This window comes from Artemia franciscana, chromosome 8, assembly GCF_032884065.1.
Source record: "Artemia franciscana chromosome 8, ASM3288406v1, whole genome shotgun sequence".
Lineage (NCBI taxonomy): Eukaryota > Metazoa > Arthropoda > Branchiopoda > Anostraca > Artemiidae > Artemia > Artemia franciscana.
In genome coordinates, this window is record NC_088870.1 from 31,863,684 (window position 1) to 31,881,188 (window position 17,505).

General features: G+C 35.0%; 1 protein-coding gene across 4 annotated transcripts in view; it reads right to left on the reverse strand.

Annotated features, from left to right (window-relative positions):
• The window catches only part of LOC136030302 (zinc finger protein rotund-like), a 257,373-nt gene that overhangs the window by 205,051 nt on the left and 34,817 nt on the right, over positions 1-17,505 (reverse strand). For all 4 annotated transcript variants that reach the window (XR_010618239.1, XM_065709179.1, XM_065709178.1 and 1 more), the window contains exon 2: positions 13,924-14,183. Coding sequence is in view for 3 of the 4 variants with exons in the window: in XM_065709179.1 (XP_065565251.1) it covers positions 13,924-14,118 (195 nt within the window). In the remaining variant the exon portion in view is untranslated. The remainder of the gene's footprint in view (positions 1-13,923; positions 14,184-17,505) is intronic.

Consider the following 17,505-nt stretch of genomic DNA (forward strand, 5'->3'; position numbering starts at 1 on the left):
ACCTTTATTTTAGCTTATTTTTCAGTTTTTTCCTTTTTTTTATTTTTTTTTTATTTTTTATTTTTTTTAGTTTTTTACCTTTTTTTAGTTTTTTTAGTTTTTTTAGTTTTTTAGCTTTTTTACTTTTTTTATTAGTTTTTAGTTTTTTTTTGTAGTTTTTGCCTTTTTTTAGTTTTTTCAGTTTTTTTTTTAGTTTTTTATTGGTTTTTACCTTTATAGTTTTTTTAGTTTTTTAGCTTTTTTATTTTTTTTATTAGTTTTTAGTTTTTTTTGTAGTTTTTGCCTTTTTTTAGTTTTTTCAGTTTTGACGTCACCTAATCCAGTTTTTTCAGGTGACGTCACCTGACACATCCATCCACACATCCATCCACACATCCACAGACAGACAACTTATTTTTATATATATAGATATGTATATACATGCTGATGATCTCAGTAAAGCGCATATACAGCAAACTTAAATTGTCCTCTATAAGAGGGGAGAGCCCCTTTATGTGAGTCAGTCCCCCTTAAGATGAAGGGCTCAAAAATATAAGATGCTTATATTTCGCTTAAGTTCAAACGTCTACTTTTATTTTGAAAAATACGTTTTTATTTATTTAATCAACCTTGTGTAACCATCTGTAAGATGCTTCTGGCATAATTAATTCATGGGTTCAAAATGATTTTTAATTCAACCCTGCATTCATGTTTCATTGAATAGTCGATAATTTGAGTTTGAAAAAAAACCGTGATATTGCTTATAGCTGTTAATTTGGGCATTTAGTTCTGTTAATATTTTTCCGTGCTTAATTAAGATGATAGTGCAGTAAAAACTTCAAAGATAGCTTATGCAATTTTGATTGTACAAGTGATATGATAGTAAGGTTTCATATTAAATTTTTTGTAGGTTTTTCATTTTTAGGGTAAATTGTTTGTGGAATTTTCAAAAACCTTTTAACCAAAACATCTAAAACATTTTCGTCTAGCCCAAGGGCTAAAGTGGTAAGTCAGATTTTATGTGTCGTTTTTGTCGATCGGTTGCGATGAAAACAAATAAATTTTTACTTCAAGCTCTAAGCCACACACCATAAAATTGTGCCACAAACATCTCAGAGCTGAACTATGGGATTGAATGGCAGACCCACTGAATTTTTTTTTCTTTTCTTACATCACAAATCAGTGAATCAACTAATATAAATGCTTCAATTATTTCCTTTTCGATCGTTCGTTCCTGTCGGCCAAATAAAACTATTCATAAGCGGTCAAGGATACATCAACGATACAGAGAAATGCCCTTCCTGTTGGACAAAGCTTGCAGCAAATCGCAAAAACACACACTTTGCATAAAGATGTGCTAGCATCTTTAAAGTAATACAGTTTGTTAATCTGGAATCTTTGGGCCGGCTCTACCTCGGATTTCCGAATTCCCAGGCTTCCAGGATAATAATAGTGATTGCTATCTATGTATCTATCTATCTATGAAAAAATAGAAAAATGGGTTATGGTCCTTGGTATTTTATTAAATAAAAAAAAACCAATTTTTTTAGCTGAAAGTAAGGAGCGACATTAAAACTTAAAACGAACAGAAATTACTCCGTATATGAAATGGGTTGTCCCCTCCGCAATCCCTCGCTCTTTACGCTAAAGCTTTTAATTGTTTTAAAAAGTAGAATTGTGGCAAAAAGTCAAACTTTAGCGTAAAGAGCGAGGGATTGCAGAGGGGACAACCCATTTCATATACGGAGTAATTTCTGTTCATTTTAAGTTTTAATGTCGCTCCTTACTTTCAGCTAAAAAAATTAGTTTTTTTTATTTAATTTCTGAACGTTTTTGAATTAATGCATATTTGGTTTTGGCTCTCCGCACATAAATTATTAAAATGAAATTTTTATATTAATTCTTTTTTTGGCTAAATGGCTTTCTCTTATTTTTGATCAGACGATTTTGAGAAATAAGGGGTGGAGAAGGAGGCCTAGTTGCCCTCCAATTTTTCGGTTACTTAAAAAGGCAACTAGAACTTTTAATTTTTAACGAACGTTTTTATTAGTAAAAAATATACGTAACTTAAGAATTAACTTACGTAACAAACTTTCATAACCTTATATTTTTATTATGTATACGAGGGGGTTTGTACCCTCGTTAATACCTCGCTCTTTACACTAAATCGTAAGTTTTGTCCCAATTCTTTAAGAATGACCCCTGAATCAGAAAGGCCGTAGAATAAATAGCTGAAATTACTAAAAATACTTTAGCATAAAGAGCAAGGTATTTATCTCCTCCTAAATACCTCGCTCTTTACGCTAAAGTATTTTTAGAACCCCTCATATGCGTAATAATCTCTGTTCGTTTTAAGTTTCAATGCTACTTCTTCCTTTCATTTGAAAAAAAGTTTTCATGTTTATTTTTCATTGTTTTCTTATAGTAATGCTAGAGAATCCTGCGCCCTTTTCATTGAATTTTTCTTCCCCCATGACAGATTCCTCCAAGGAAAGATCCTCCAACATAGCCCCCTCTCCTCAGCCCCACCCCCAAACAAAATAAAATCCCCCTGAAAACGTCTGTACACTTCCCAATAACCATTACTATATGTAAACACTGGTCAAAGTTTGTAACTTGCAGCCCCTCCCCCAGGAATTGTGGGGGAGTAAGTCATCCTCAAAGACATAGTTATTATGGTTTTCGACTATGTTGAACAAAATGGCTATCTCAAAATTTTGATCCGTTGACTTTGGGGAAAAAATGAGCGTGGGAGGGGGCCTAGATGCCCTCCAATTTTTTTGGTCACTTAAAAAGGGCACTAGAAATTTTCATTTCCGTTAGAATGAGCCCTCTTGCAACATTCTAGGACCACGTGGTCGATACGATGACCCCTGAAAAAAAAAAAAAAAAAAAAAACAAACAAACACGCACCCGTGATTTGTCTTCTGGCAAAAAATACAAAGTTCCACATTTTTGTAGATAAGAGCTTGAAACTTCTACAGTAGGGTTCTCTGATACGCTGAATCTGATGGTGTCATTTTCGTTAAGATCCTACGACTTTTAGGGGGTGTTTCCCCCTATTTTCCTAAATAAGGCAAATTTTCTCAGGCTCGTAACTTTTGATGGGTAAAACTAAACTTGATGAAACTTATATATTTAAAATCAGCATTAAAATTCGATTCTTTTGATGTAGCTATTGATATCAAAATTCAATTTTTTAGAGTTTTGGTTACTATTGAGCCGGGTCGCTCCTTACTACAGTTCGTTACCACGAACTGTTTGATATCGTACTTTATTCGGAAGATAAATTTAGCGCTTAATCAAAAAAAAAAAAGAAAGAAAACACTTGCAAAAAGTTTGCTTTTTTCTCACTAATACTGACTAAATGATATGTGGAACTGTGAGAGATTTTAGAGGGAAATAGGACAAAACAATAGCTCCAGCAGATTTGACGGGTGAGTCAAATGCTTGACACCCTTTGTGAACAAGCACCATTTCAAAAAAATGTAGGACGTATAAGGCACAAGCTAGAATAGTAAATGCTTTTTTGAATCCTGTATTCTCCTCTCACAAGGAGGATCGCATTTGCTCCCATGACTTTTAGTTTTTGAAGATATTTTCAACATATTTTGACAAATTGTGAGCTTTGTCATTTTTATTCCAACAAGGAAAGTTTTGCGGTATTATATTTCAGTAAGAGCAGGTCTTGAATACAATCTACCACTAACACTAAAATCTCGACGATTACCCTGATTTTGATATATGATTTTCTTTTTTTTTACTATTTTTCATTCAAGTTGAATTGAAATCTTTTGATGTTTTAATTTTATAATAAATTTTGCTTAGATTATGATAATGAAGTATCCTTAATTTGTGTTCTTATATACCTCCAAGCTACGTGAAAAATTTAATAAATATTCAAAAGTAAATTAAAACAGTAGTTTCTAGCGATTCGATATGTCATTTTGAGAATTTTGTTTTTTGATTATGAGTATTTCCGAACCCGAGAATATTTTCCGATATTTCGATAAATGGATATTCAAAAAAGAAATATCAGCTGATATTATCAGTGCAGGGAACAGCTGTAATGGAAGGAAAGAGAGAGAAAAATTAGCAGTAAGCAAGAAACAGAAACAAAAATAGCTGGCATTTCAAAAAAAAAAAAAAAAAAAAAAAAAAAAAACCTGCGGTTGCCATCCAAACTAGTGCTAATAGATGAACTTTTAACGAACTGTTTAGTTGCTTTGTTTTGTATCATTATTAGCATTATTTAATTTTATACCACGATGACTAAATTTTCGAAAACGTATTTTTGTTTTCTTTAAGCAACCATGAACCATCTAGTCAGTTATAGCATATACGATTAGAAGTATAGAAGGTTACATAATGTACATTTGGAGGAGTCTGCTAACCTGAAATTAAACCTGGGTCTCGTCTTTTCTCAGCGGTAAGACAGGTTTCAAAATCTGCTTTATCTCAATAATGCTTGGTTTCATCAGACTCTTGTCCGTAGCCTCGGACACGAACAAGCTAATGGGATCATAGAAAATGGTTTAGGATCTTACCGTACCATAGAATGTAATAGAGCTTTAATAGACATTCGTTGCCAAGTCATAAGAAGTAGGAACGCAATTGAAGTGTTTATTACATTCTTAGAGGTATCATTTATATAATTTCGTTTCATTCCATCTTCTCATAATAAATTTAGCAGTGGTTAAACTTTTTTCGCAAATAAAAAAAAACTTTTTCTTATTCAGTATTTCAGGATAGAAAAGTCGTCTATCGCTACAGCTCAACCCTTCTATGGGAAGGGAACTGTCCGTGTTTGGAACATGTGGTTGCCCGTGTCGTACGGTTATTTTCAAAGGAAAACCTAGGCTTAAAACAACACCTAGACACCGGTCTTAAGAATTTTGAAGCAATCTGTTCAATCTTCAGTAAAACACAAATGCAACCCTAGCGTTAAAGGAGGGCTGAAGAAGATGGCGGGCCCACTTTCATTTGTTGTAATTTATGTTTCTTAAGCTTTTCTTTATTATTTGTTTCTAGAAAACTTATCGTTCCAAGTTTGATTTCTTAATTTATAGCAGTTTCTGTCTGTTTTAAGTTTGAATTCTTACGTGAGTTATTTTCTAAGTTTTAATATAGGTCTACTCTTTAAACTGTCCAGTGATTTATTATTATTTTTTTTTTTTTTTACCTAATTTCTATTCTCTTTTCCCTGAATAACAGGAGTAACAACAGTTTCGCCTTATTATATTTCATTTTTTTAGCTCCCCAAATTTCAGTACCATACCCCTCCCCTCTAAACACATCAATCAGGTCTTCACAACAACCTTTTTGAGTCATGTGAGCCTTGAGTCTAGTTCTACGGGCAGAAAGGGCACATTGCTGGGCCAAAAAACTGACTAACTCCTAATTTGTCACAGTATGCGATTCTAATCGCAATTCAAATCTGATTAAGACGAATTAGGGTTGTCGGTTTTTTTTTAAACCTTTGTGAAAGCGACTGGTATTTGTAAAATAGGATCGTATTAGCTAAGTTGTCGGTGTGTTGATTCGATCTGTTGACTAAGTCAAGCTAGATTACGACTTTCCAATTTATTCAGCTTCTTGCTTAGAATCGTCCTTCGTCGAGTCGCAATTATTTGAATCATATTTTGAACTGTAATTCTCAAGGCCGTTTCAAAGGGGCTACGGGGTTCGACCCCTCCCCCTTCTGATATTTTTTCTAACTCGTAAAAACATAACAAAACGCACATAAGCAATTTTTTGATGCGTTTCTAAAAAAATACTTTAACCCCCCCCCTCAAATGAAACCCTGGATTCACCCTTGGTCGATCCTTTGTTTTATTTGCGTTAAGTTACGCATAATGCTTTTCCTCTCTTTTAGCTATCAATGCTGAGCTGTCTATTTTTAGTTTCATGCGTTGAAATGTTTAAGCGAATTTTTAGTGAATTGATTCAATTGAGGTTTACCTTCTTAATTTACTGTATTGAATGTTGAAGTTTCTATGTTTAGTTATTCGTAAGGAGAATCTAACTAAAATAAAACAGTTTATTTAATGAATAGCAAGATTAATTCGGCGCCTCTGTATTACATATAAATGTTGTCTAATATAGTTTTATTAGTCAAATTCAGTTTCGAAATTATCAGAAATTAGATAAAAAATAAACGCTGGAATTAAGGTAAAGAGCAATGTTAAAACTTAAAGTGAACGAAAAATACCCTGAAAGAAAAAAGTAAACTTGTGTTTACTGAAAACAGTTTGCATCGTCACTAATGGATATTTGTCTAATTTTTAAGAAGATGAACATGCTTTATTTGATTCAATTTTGGGTTCACAAAAACAAAAATTACATTTGCGATTTAAAAGTTTTTCGTTTTTAATCAACTAATAAGATAAAGCAAAGTTTGTCACTTGTTTAATGATATTCAGATTAACCGCTAAATGTTTGTTTAAGTTTAATTTTTTAATCCCATTGCATTTTCAGTGTCGCATTAATTTACTCTGTTCTACATACCTATAAAAACAAAACAGAAATGACTCAGCGAAGAATATAAAGAAAACCATGTTTCTATGAAGTTGCAATATTTTGCAAATCCTAAAACAAAATACCGCATTCGAGCTGAAAGGCCTTTAAAAAATCATAAGTCAAATTATTCAATTTGAAAGTAATTTAAGAAAAACGACATTTTTCTGGCCAAAAGAAAAAGAAAAACTTTTTTCAACCTTAGCGCCTTGGAATATTTTGATGGCCATGCTCCAGCCCCCTTAAATAGCATAGGTTATCAAATCTTTTACTCAAGCATCGTTTTCCCCTCAAATTTGTATCCAAGGACTTGTCATTGTTTAGCGCAGACTGCAGGAGGGGAGCAGTTGAGGGGTAACAGACAACTGCATAAAATAAAGTAATTTATGTTGGTTTTTAGTGTTGACACTACTCTTTCTTCATTTAAATTTTTTTATTTTTCTCTTTACATTTTTTTTTTTCATTTTTAATATCAAATCCTGGACCTCTCTTTAATGCCAGGGGGCTCGAAATTTGATTTTTGCGCATTAATGCTTCAAGAAGGATAACCACCCTAAAAAGTATACCCCTTTAAACATTTTCCAGGTGAAAGGGGTGGGAGTTTTTCTGGAATATCGAAAATTCATTTTTTACCCCTTCATTCGTCTCCTTTCTTTGCTATGCATTAAGTAATTCATGATATTCAAACGTTTTCAAATAAAGGGAAAGTTCTCGTTCTATAGCACCCATATTGTAAACTTGGTCCAAACATACTCTTTCAAATTACAGGACGTCAGGTGATAAATTCTCCACATACTCCTGTCACATTAATATCAGAAGAACCTCTCAGTAAAAGATAGCTTACTTTAGCCCAACAATACACTTTATGAGACTACCCCCTCCTTCTCAGAAAAAATCAACCGACATTCCCCAAAATATTCCATGACCAGCTATGCAGCAAAAAATATACAAAAAAGCAAAAAACATATTGGGTTAACCAATCCAGCCATACTAAGTGTTAAAATACTTGTCTGTAACATCCATTTATTTTATATAAATTTCGTATATGCTTAAGGAGGAACACCCCACCCCACGGCTTTATGGCGCCTGAAACTGGGGGACATAAGAAATAGCTTTACAATAGTCCCAATTCAACTGGTCCTAAATATACATACTTACGGTGAACAGGCCACCGCACGGCATCATGACTCCTGAGACTAGAATCTTGGCCCCTGAGACTGAGGGAAATAAAAATAGCAAATCGATAGTTCTAAACCAACTGGTAAAATCCGAATTATCGGTCGATAGTAGTTTGGCACTCTCTGGGCTAAAACTGTTGTTTTGCGCAACAAAGGACAAAAATCCCCTCGTTGTGAAGCATTATCTCTTTTGTTCCTTAAATAAAGGTACTGTAGCTATTAATTTCTTGTCGAATGACCCCTCTTCCGATATTCTACATAAAGTTTCCTCCTGCTTATAACTTCTGGTAGGTAAGTTTTATAATAATCGCGTTTTACCGAGTGGTTAGCGTGCTACACTTGTAATCCTATGTCCTTTGGGATTGCGGTTTGGGTCCTAGTGGCGTCGATCATTTGTTTTGAAATAAGAATCAGTTGTGCGACTCTGTAAGTTTAACCAGAGCCAACCCAGCTCCAAATGGGCGCCTGGAGAACTCCAGGGAAGGTAAACAGGAAGGGTGGGCGAAAGCACATGTGGCTGCCCACCCTATGGCACTTTCTGGCTGAATGTCCTAGGGCCACCACCAATAGGGCCACATACTTTCATATTTACATATATTGAATCAGCAGGAAAAACTAATTCTTTTCATTGATATATCGTTATCAAGTTTCATTTTATAGTCCTGATTGGTATTGGCACGGTTTACTCTTTACTTATCGCTCGTTACGATGAATGATTTGAAAATAAAACCGCATTTTGCAGTTATGACCCACCTGTTTTTATTTTAAACAGTTCAAGACTCACAATGTATATAACAAGATTGGGCGTAACATTTATTAATGCTCGGGACACAGGCTACAAGCTATCAGAAAAGGGTGCGTATTCTAGGAAGCAATATCTGAAGATTCTCATTCAAAAGAAATCTAGACCGGAGAAATAATTTTGACATGTTCTTTTTTCGTAACTTCTCTTAGACTGCATAACTTATTTAGAAAAAAAAAAAACAAAAAAAAAAAACAAGTGCTTCCAATCTACTATCTTATTAATGTTACTTTTTCCTTTTTTTCCATTATTAATGAAATCGTCTCAGCTTGAGGCCAACGTTTATTTTTCCTCTTTTAGTCTTTGTTTGTTCAGCCCCTGTTAAAAAAAGAACGTTCCTCCTACGAACATTAGACCTAAAGCTGGATCCAACGTTCTAATCCACGAACAGAAAAGCAATTTACGAGTAAATCACGAGAAAAACATTATCAAGAATTCCTAAACTTTAGCTTAGTTTACTTCATTGCAGAGGTCAAAGCCATTCTACTTTGAAATAGGGAACTTACATTTTGCCTACATAATTACCGTTTCGAACAACTTTAGTCCCGAACCCTGGACTTTAGCTTGATGCTTTGTCAAAGCAAGGATTAGCATGTAAATACGGACAATAAAGGACGTTGATAAGAAAATATGTGCAAGAAATATGATCGAATTCTGTCGGGCAGAGGATGCAAAAGACACTTCTCTCAGTGGGGAAATTCCCTAGAAAATCCCGAGGGAAAGAACTAAACCAGGGAGAATGATGGATTTAGAAAAAAAGGACTTACTTTAAACGACATGCACTTTGTATACATTCAGATATCGCCTGATCAAAATGAAAATACATTAAGGGCAATATTCAAGTTTCAGGAATAGAATTGTGAATCAGAATACATCGAAAAGGAAACATTTAACTGAACCTCAGGCCCCTTTAATTTATAATAGGAGGGTTAATGGTCACGTGCAGTAAACCAAAAATTGTGAATAATTCACCATACATGGTAATTTTTCAGATTTTTACTACCAATTAATTAAAAAAAAGCTTTCCGAAAAAGATGATTTTCAAACAAAATTAAGGAGCCATACTAAACTTAAGATCAGTGGAAATAAATTCTTATAATAATTCAAGCTCAAAATGACCAGAAATTACTATATCTTCAGATTTAGTTTATCATGGCCCTCAACATTCCCCGAAGTTTCACCTTAATACCCTTAGGCTTTTCGAACACACCTAGGACCAACAATTCTTCCTTTTTCGTAATGATAAATCCTGCATTTAAAAATGGTAAATTGCATAATTTACAGTCCTTACCCTGTGGAGGATATTGCATCCCTGGAAGCATAGTTACTAGACCTTCTAGCTGTTTGGAACAAAACCGCTTTTTCTGTATTTTGATCAGTAATGAGGGGAGAGAGCATCTAAGATGGTTAAGGGGGGAGAGACGGGTTAACCTCCAATAGCTCTTGACCACCCCCCTGAAATTTTCAACTTAACACCCCCAGCCGTTCCATACATATTAATGATGCGTCATTCTGACAATCAGCACACATAGAGTGTGTTTCATAAGGTTCAGTATCCCTCTTCAATGCTGTGTGGGGTTATGTCATCCCATTAGGCTTAGTTATTCTAGCTTTTGACTATTTGAGCAAAATACCTCTTTCAAAATGTTTATGAGGTATTTTGGGATGGATTGACATTAAAAGGTGTGGGAGGGGGCTGGTGGTCCTCTAACCACTTTTAAACATCCCCCCAACATGTCTTGAAAGTTTCAACTCAATAACCTCAGCCGTTAAAATATTGCAGATCCTTCTTTTTTGTAAACTGGATACATATAGTGCCTTTTGATCTAGTATGAAATACCCTCAACATCCTCCAAGGTTTCGCCTTAGTGCCCTTAGTCTCTTCGAATAAAACCAGAATTAAATATTTCCCCTTTCCTAATGGTAAACCCTGCATGTTTCTATTGGAAAAGAGCGCGTGGGGGGGGGCTAGTTGCCTTCCAATCACCTTTGACTCTTAAAAAGGCACTAGAACGTTCGATTTCCAGTCAAATGAGCCCCCTCTGAAGTATATACAACCCGTTCCATATGAAGTGCTTCTGGAAAAAATAAAACATTGAAACCATATGGCCTTTACTATTGTCAACAATATAACGTTCTCCCTGATAACTTAAAAGGAAAACATTTTCTACAAAAGCAGTTTTTAAATGAAAAGTAGAGAGCTGGTACACCGAAATTATAAATACAAAATACAATCGTTTTAAGTTTGGCTTGGTTATTTATTGGAATTTCTGTTCGCTTAGGGTTTCATTTATTTTTTGCAAGTCATTTATTGTTTATTTTTCAACTTAATACCCAAAGTTGTTCATGGGATACTGCTGATACACCCTTTTGACATCCTGTATGCACATAATGTATTTGGATTTAGATCAGCAGTCCCTGAAATTTTCATTTTAATACCATTGGTCTTTTTGGAGACCCTGGATCAAACATGCCCCCTTTCCCAATAACAAACCATTTATATAAACAGTGGCAAATTGCATAACTTATAGCCCTTACCCCAAGAGCTGTGGGGACCATTTCATCTCTGGAAGCATAGTTATTGAAGCTTTTAACTATGCTGAACAAAATGGCTTTTTAACTATTTTAATTGAATGTCCATGGGGAAAGGACAGCAAAAAGGGACACGAGGGGGGGGGGAGGCTGGTTGCACTTCAATCACATTTGGATCTTAGAAATGTGTAGCAAATGTAGAATAATGTGTGTTTTTTTTTTCTGACTCTGGCCTGAAGATTGTAGTATGTCCAGCATCCTCGTTACCTCTCGGAGAAGTCTTGGAGGGCCGCGGGGGGATTTTGCTCCATCAATTATACACATTGCAAATCCTCGCCTAATTCAAGTTGGAACACGATACATAATGCGTATATTTCTGTTAAAGCATTTCTGTTGAGAGGGGAGGGGACATATAGGATATAATAGTAAGGATACATGCAGGCAACGGTGGAACAATTTTTGGTCGAGGTTCCAGACAGCAAATCTAACGAGACATTTAGTGTAGACCAAAGTGTGGTAGACACAATTTAGGAATTGAAGAATTCTGTTTTTGCAGAAGATTATGCATTTTCACTGTAGTTTGCACAGAAATTCACCTAGAACTCGAAAGTGCTGAGATTTTTTTGAGACTAGATAATGATGTACCCACAGACAAGAAGACTTTACCGAAGAAATATTAGACCACTAACCTTTACTGTTCAGGTACTGGCTGGTTTAAAGTTTCATAGTTCAAGGAGTCCCCGTTTGTTCAAACCTTGAAATATGCTAGGCACTTGACAGAAAGAGTCAGCTGTCTATAATTTCTTGGACTAAATTTTTTTGCCTACAAGCATCTTCCAACTAAATCTGAATGGGGTGGGGAGAACCACAAGCTCACTTTGGCTCTCGAATCATGCAAATTAAAAATACAACTTGGATGTTCTGGCGCGGAACGTTTGCAACAAATACTCAACTCATTCTTTCACTAAGTTCTTAACTCATTATTACACTGAATTAAGACTTAGCTGGTTTTGCACTGGGTCACCAAATTTCTACGGCTTAGACCTATTTTATTCCTACATTAGCTTAATTTGATGGCGATTGGCGTAAAAATTTTTGTCACCTGGTTTGTGGATTAAAACTTGGCTATTGGCTATTGTTTCGATAATGCTTTTATTTTGACGTGACCTGCTTGGCGTTACCTTTACCGCCCAAACTCTATGGTCAAAATACCAAATCACGTACAACCGAGTTTTTGAACTTTCAGAGACATCTGGCTTGACTTTACAATCTTTCAGTGAGAAATTCAGTCCTGAACTGAGCTTTATAACTGAAGGTACAGTATATTGGCTATTATTAGCCAATATACTGTACCTAAGGAATCAAGAGTTGTAGAAACACATTATGTGTGTTCTCCTTTGTCCACATCTATTTTTTGAAGCCCTGTCCTGGTCCTGAATAAGATGGTGATTACTAAATTTGAATATAATTGTCGTAATGTTGAGGATGATTTATTGTCAATTACAAATACAAAGCTATTCCTTGGGTTAGTGGCACACGGGAAAAAAATGATTACAGCACACACCCCTCTCAAGTCAAATATAAGCAAAAAAAGCCGAATCAAAGTGATTTTTTTTTTAAAGCGGGATACCCCCAAACCGTGGTGCCTTCTCAGCCAAGGCACCCGGGGAAGCTTTCCCCAGATGCCTCCCTCCATAAAATGACTCATCACAATTATAATGAAAGGAGGGTTAATTTATATTGCAGAAGCAACATGTGATAGCTAAGAAATGAACATGTCATTTGATGCATCATTTAATCCTCTATCTGAATCAACTTCCTATTCAAATTCATTTCAGAACTTTAGAAAATTTTGGAATTTCCAGATTCAGGAATGTGATAGACAAGGTTTAACTTGGTTTTTGTTTTACTCGGGATTCGGGGTCTGACAATCTCAATGTGCTAGGTCAAAGCTTCGAAATTTATCAATACTAATCGCCATGCTAGAACACAATTAATGAACTATTCCATCCATCCAATATATGAAGGCCTGGTCAACAAGGTAAAAGCTGCGTTGAATTTGGGGAAAAGCATTGTCCGGCTTATTTTTAGTTTGTGTTTCAAAGGCCATAGCTTACTTTTTGGTTCACAATTTGGCAATACTACAGTATAGACTTAGTTGTTAGTTCTCCTGTCATACATGTCTGACCTCTGCATGATTCTTGTTCTAACATATGTAACTTATCCACTTTTTCTTCCAAAATGGGACTGTGAAGAGTGGGCCATTTTTGTAATTTGGCACCAGCCCTCTGAGCTGTATGGGTCATATACCCCCTTTAGGCAAGTGTTTTGAGCCTTTGATAATTTCGAATGAAATCGCTATCCTGGAATTTTGACTCATTACGACAGTGAAGGTGCTGAGTTTGGGAGTGTTAGGGAACAGAAAGGAAGTATGTTGCCCTCCAATCATTTTCGTGCCTCAAAACGAGCACACAAACTTTGGATTTTCAATAACATGGACCCTTTCTAAAGTTTCTACGACCCAATCTTCTTTATAATGAGACCTGGAGTAGAACATAACGCATGGAGACATATTACTCTTTCCTAAGTCTAGCTGATGATTAAGGTACATAAAGCGAAGAAAATAAAAGGAATAACAATATATAGTTTTTTAAATTACATTTATTCCTAATTTTGGAAACCCATCCAATGCAAGTTTCACTCCTTGACTAGCTTATAACTTATCGTCCCTTTTTGCAGTGAAGCAATGAGTCAAAATAAATATCTCAGGCCTTTCTGCCTGTTTTTTTTTTTATCAAGCTTGAAAAAGCATAATTTAGAGACTTAACTCTCAACTAGTGCTAAAATGCATCGTTACATTGACAATAACATAAAAACTAAAGTATAACTTATTGACAGATAAAAATAAAGCATTACCTTATTTTGGGTTGTAGCATAATCCAAAGCGAGCATGCAGTCATTGTAACCAGTTTCAGTCTTAATTTGCCCCATGGAGGGCATCATAGTCATTCCCCCCATAGTCATACCACCCATTCCCATTGTGGTACCACAGAATTGACTAAACTGGCCCATGGATTCCCGATACCAGGCCGAGTACATAGTGTTCATCATTGATAATAATCACTGTCAAATTGACTTTGTCACAACCAAAGTAAAATTCATCAAATCTTCACGACCTGCAAAAAAGGGATTAGAAGTAAAATTACAATCCCTGTGGTAATTCTAAAGCGGACATGTTACTCACATTAAAGACAATGCATTCTCGGGGGTAGAAACACGGACTGATTTACCTGATGATGTAATGTCAATGACAAATACTGTAAAACTTCTTTGCCTTATACCAAATTTTTTACAAATAAATTTTTGTCTCAAAATCTTACTGTTGTATTTATGTATTTGGTATTTAAAATTATTTATTATTATATAAATATATATATATATATATATATATATATATATATATATATATATATATATATATATATATATATATATATATATATATATATATATATATATAAAATATCATATTTATATTATATTTATATTTATTATATATATATTATTATTACATATATTTATATTATTTTATATTTATATACAATATTATTATATATAAAATTATAGTAGCCTATTTGGTATCAATGACAAATAGTTTGAAACTTCTTTACCTTTTGCCAAGTTTTTTACAAATAATTTGTTGTTTAAAAATCTTACTACTTTAAAATTCCACATTATTTCCCATTGTCTGACCAGATTTTTTTTTAACTTTTCATTTGGTTTAGAGTGGATATTCGTTGTAAGTAGGACGTATTTTGGTTCACAATTTTTTGTTGTAAATAAATCTTAAATTTGCAGGAGAGCAAACAAATAAAAAAATGAGTTATTCTCTTTGACTAGCAGCCACTAGACTGTACCGTTAAGTTTTTTAGGATTCCAATATACTAAAAAATGAATTATATTACGAACGCGTCCTCAATTCAATCTACTTTTTCAAATGGGGGAATATTACGACGCACCCATCCCCACCTAAAAAAAACAAACTCAGATAATCTCGATAATTAATTTGACGGGATAGTTAGGCACAAATCTTAGTTTTAAAATATCAAGTAATATCTTTTGGACAATCGGAACTGAAATTTGCAAAATAAGCTGAAAACACGATTGTCTTTACGTAAAATCACATATTAATGCATTTGGCTGTGTCTAGCACCCAAGGCTCTTATTAAATGTAAAAAGTATTAGATAAAATTCTTTTTTTCAGCAATTATTGCAGCAAAAAGACGTTTAAGATATCTTCAGGAAAGGGGTTTAGTTTCTCTTATGGCAAACTTATTTTAACACAGTGTGCGCGTTAGCGGAGACGCATCCCATGCACGATTTTTTCCAGTCTCATTATACAGAACGAATAGAGCGAGCTTGAGGGGGGAGGGGCATCATTCAATCAAAGTTTAAAGGTTTGTGTGCCCTTTTTACGGGCGAAACTGATTAAGGGTCAACCTTCCAAAGTTTTGAACAACTCATATACCCTTTGGTGCACCAGATCAAAATTTTCCTCAAAATCTAGCATTTGGCCAAAATTAGCATCGCATCAAAAATTTCAAGATAGCCTTTTTTAATCCAAACCGTCGAAAAGTCCAAATGTGTGCCTTCAGAAGCAACATGTCAAGTGAAGCCCCAGGGGGTACGAGTGTCCCATTTAAAGACTTTCAATATGGGTGATTAGAGGGATTCATACAGTGTCCTTGAGGCCCCAGCCCCTCCTCATTTGAAACATATAGACGTGTGTTTTTTTTCTAAATCTTCATCAGTCAGGTAATTCGTGGAGCGACCGGCATGGTCCTTAACGACAAAATGTTAACTTTTAAAAATGTTTGGACAGTATGAGTTAACTTTTAAAATGTTTTGACAGTATGAGTCAGTACCAGGGTATGACTCTCCTAAGGCAACACACTAAACGCGTATTTGAAAATGGTGGTTGATTTCCACCATCATTGGCACTTGAGGTTTCTGAGGTTATTGCTTAGAGTGAGGTATATATGGAAACATGGAAGTTCGACATTAAATGATAGGCTGAAGATCCTCTAGAGCCACTGATGACGCACAAGGTGTTGAATCAACGTTTTAGAAGCTAGGTCTTTTTTGCAGGAACAAGTAGCATGCCTATCAGCCAACCTTGTGACGGTGGGGATTGATCCCTGGGCACCGGGATGTCAAGCAGAACAATCCAATTTAGAAAAAAAGATCTAAAAACAAAATTGGGCCCTAAGCACTAGTCGATAATGGCCAAGTTAAACAAAGCAACACATAAAGTGTATGCGTATGCTTCAGGAACGTTGTTTAATGTCAAACAGACGCGTTACTTAGGGATTTTTGGACTTTTGATTAAAAACCCTAGGCTAATCTAAAAATATTTCGTACTAAGCAAAATTATCACAAATGCAGAGGCAAGAGGAGGCAACCATAAAAAATTTGGAGCGGGTTCATTTGATGAAAGTCGCATTGCCCTTTTCAGAGTAAAAAGTAATTGGAGAACCACCAGTCAAGAACATTTTTTTTCAAGTAAGCTGAATATTTCCGGAACTCTATTTTGGGGAAGGGAGTTAATATTGAACTTTGACTTGGGGGAGAGCCTAGAAGTAACTAGTGGTCGTGGGAGCACGTCTGGCATCCTCGCCGGTCTCAACTTGTCTCTCGTCTCCTATGCAAGTGACATTCATAATTTCAGAGTCGCTCTATCCAGAGAGCATTAGCGACGTTTTCACATCGCTAAAAGCCGAGTATACAACACTCAGTCTTGAATTCAATACCGAAAAGTCTGAAGCTGTTTTCTTCGGCTAGAAGCAACCACCGCTAGCTGATAGCAAACAGTTCGTGGTAACGAACTGCAAGTAAGGAACAACCCGGGTCAATGCTAACCGAAACTCTAAAAATTGGAACTTCTATACCAATAGATGTATCAAAAGAATTGGCTTATTATGCTGATTCCAGATTTATATATATATTTCATTAAGTTTATTCACACATTAAGTTTATTCAAAGGCTATGAGTCTGAGAAAATCTGCCTGATTTGAGCTATTTGAAAATAGCTCCGTTATTTTTTTTCTTTTTTTTTTTAATTGGCACCCTGAGATTTTCTGGCCTAAAAAACGATCGAGATAGGTCACTAGTTTGAGGAAATTCGTTTAGAGCCTTAATTTTGGGGGAAAAATTATAAGAGCGTCATCACGTTTACATATATTTCAAGAACAAAAAATTACATGATTCCCCCCCCCCTCCTAGGGGTGATGATCGAATCGTCTTTAGTATCTAAGACGCATGCAAAATTACACAAGGTGACAAATTACTCTGAAGAGTGAATGAAAAGGCCATGGAACAAAAAACGCAAAAATCACATTGAATTACAGACATCTGCGGTTAGAAGACAAAGCAAAATTACATTGGAACAAAGGAATGTGCTAGTTTAGCATATATGAGTTTGTGAGGGATATGCAGGAA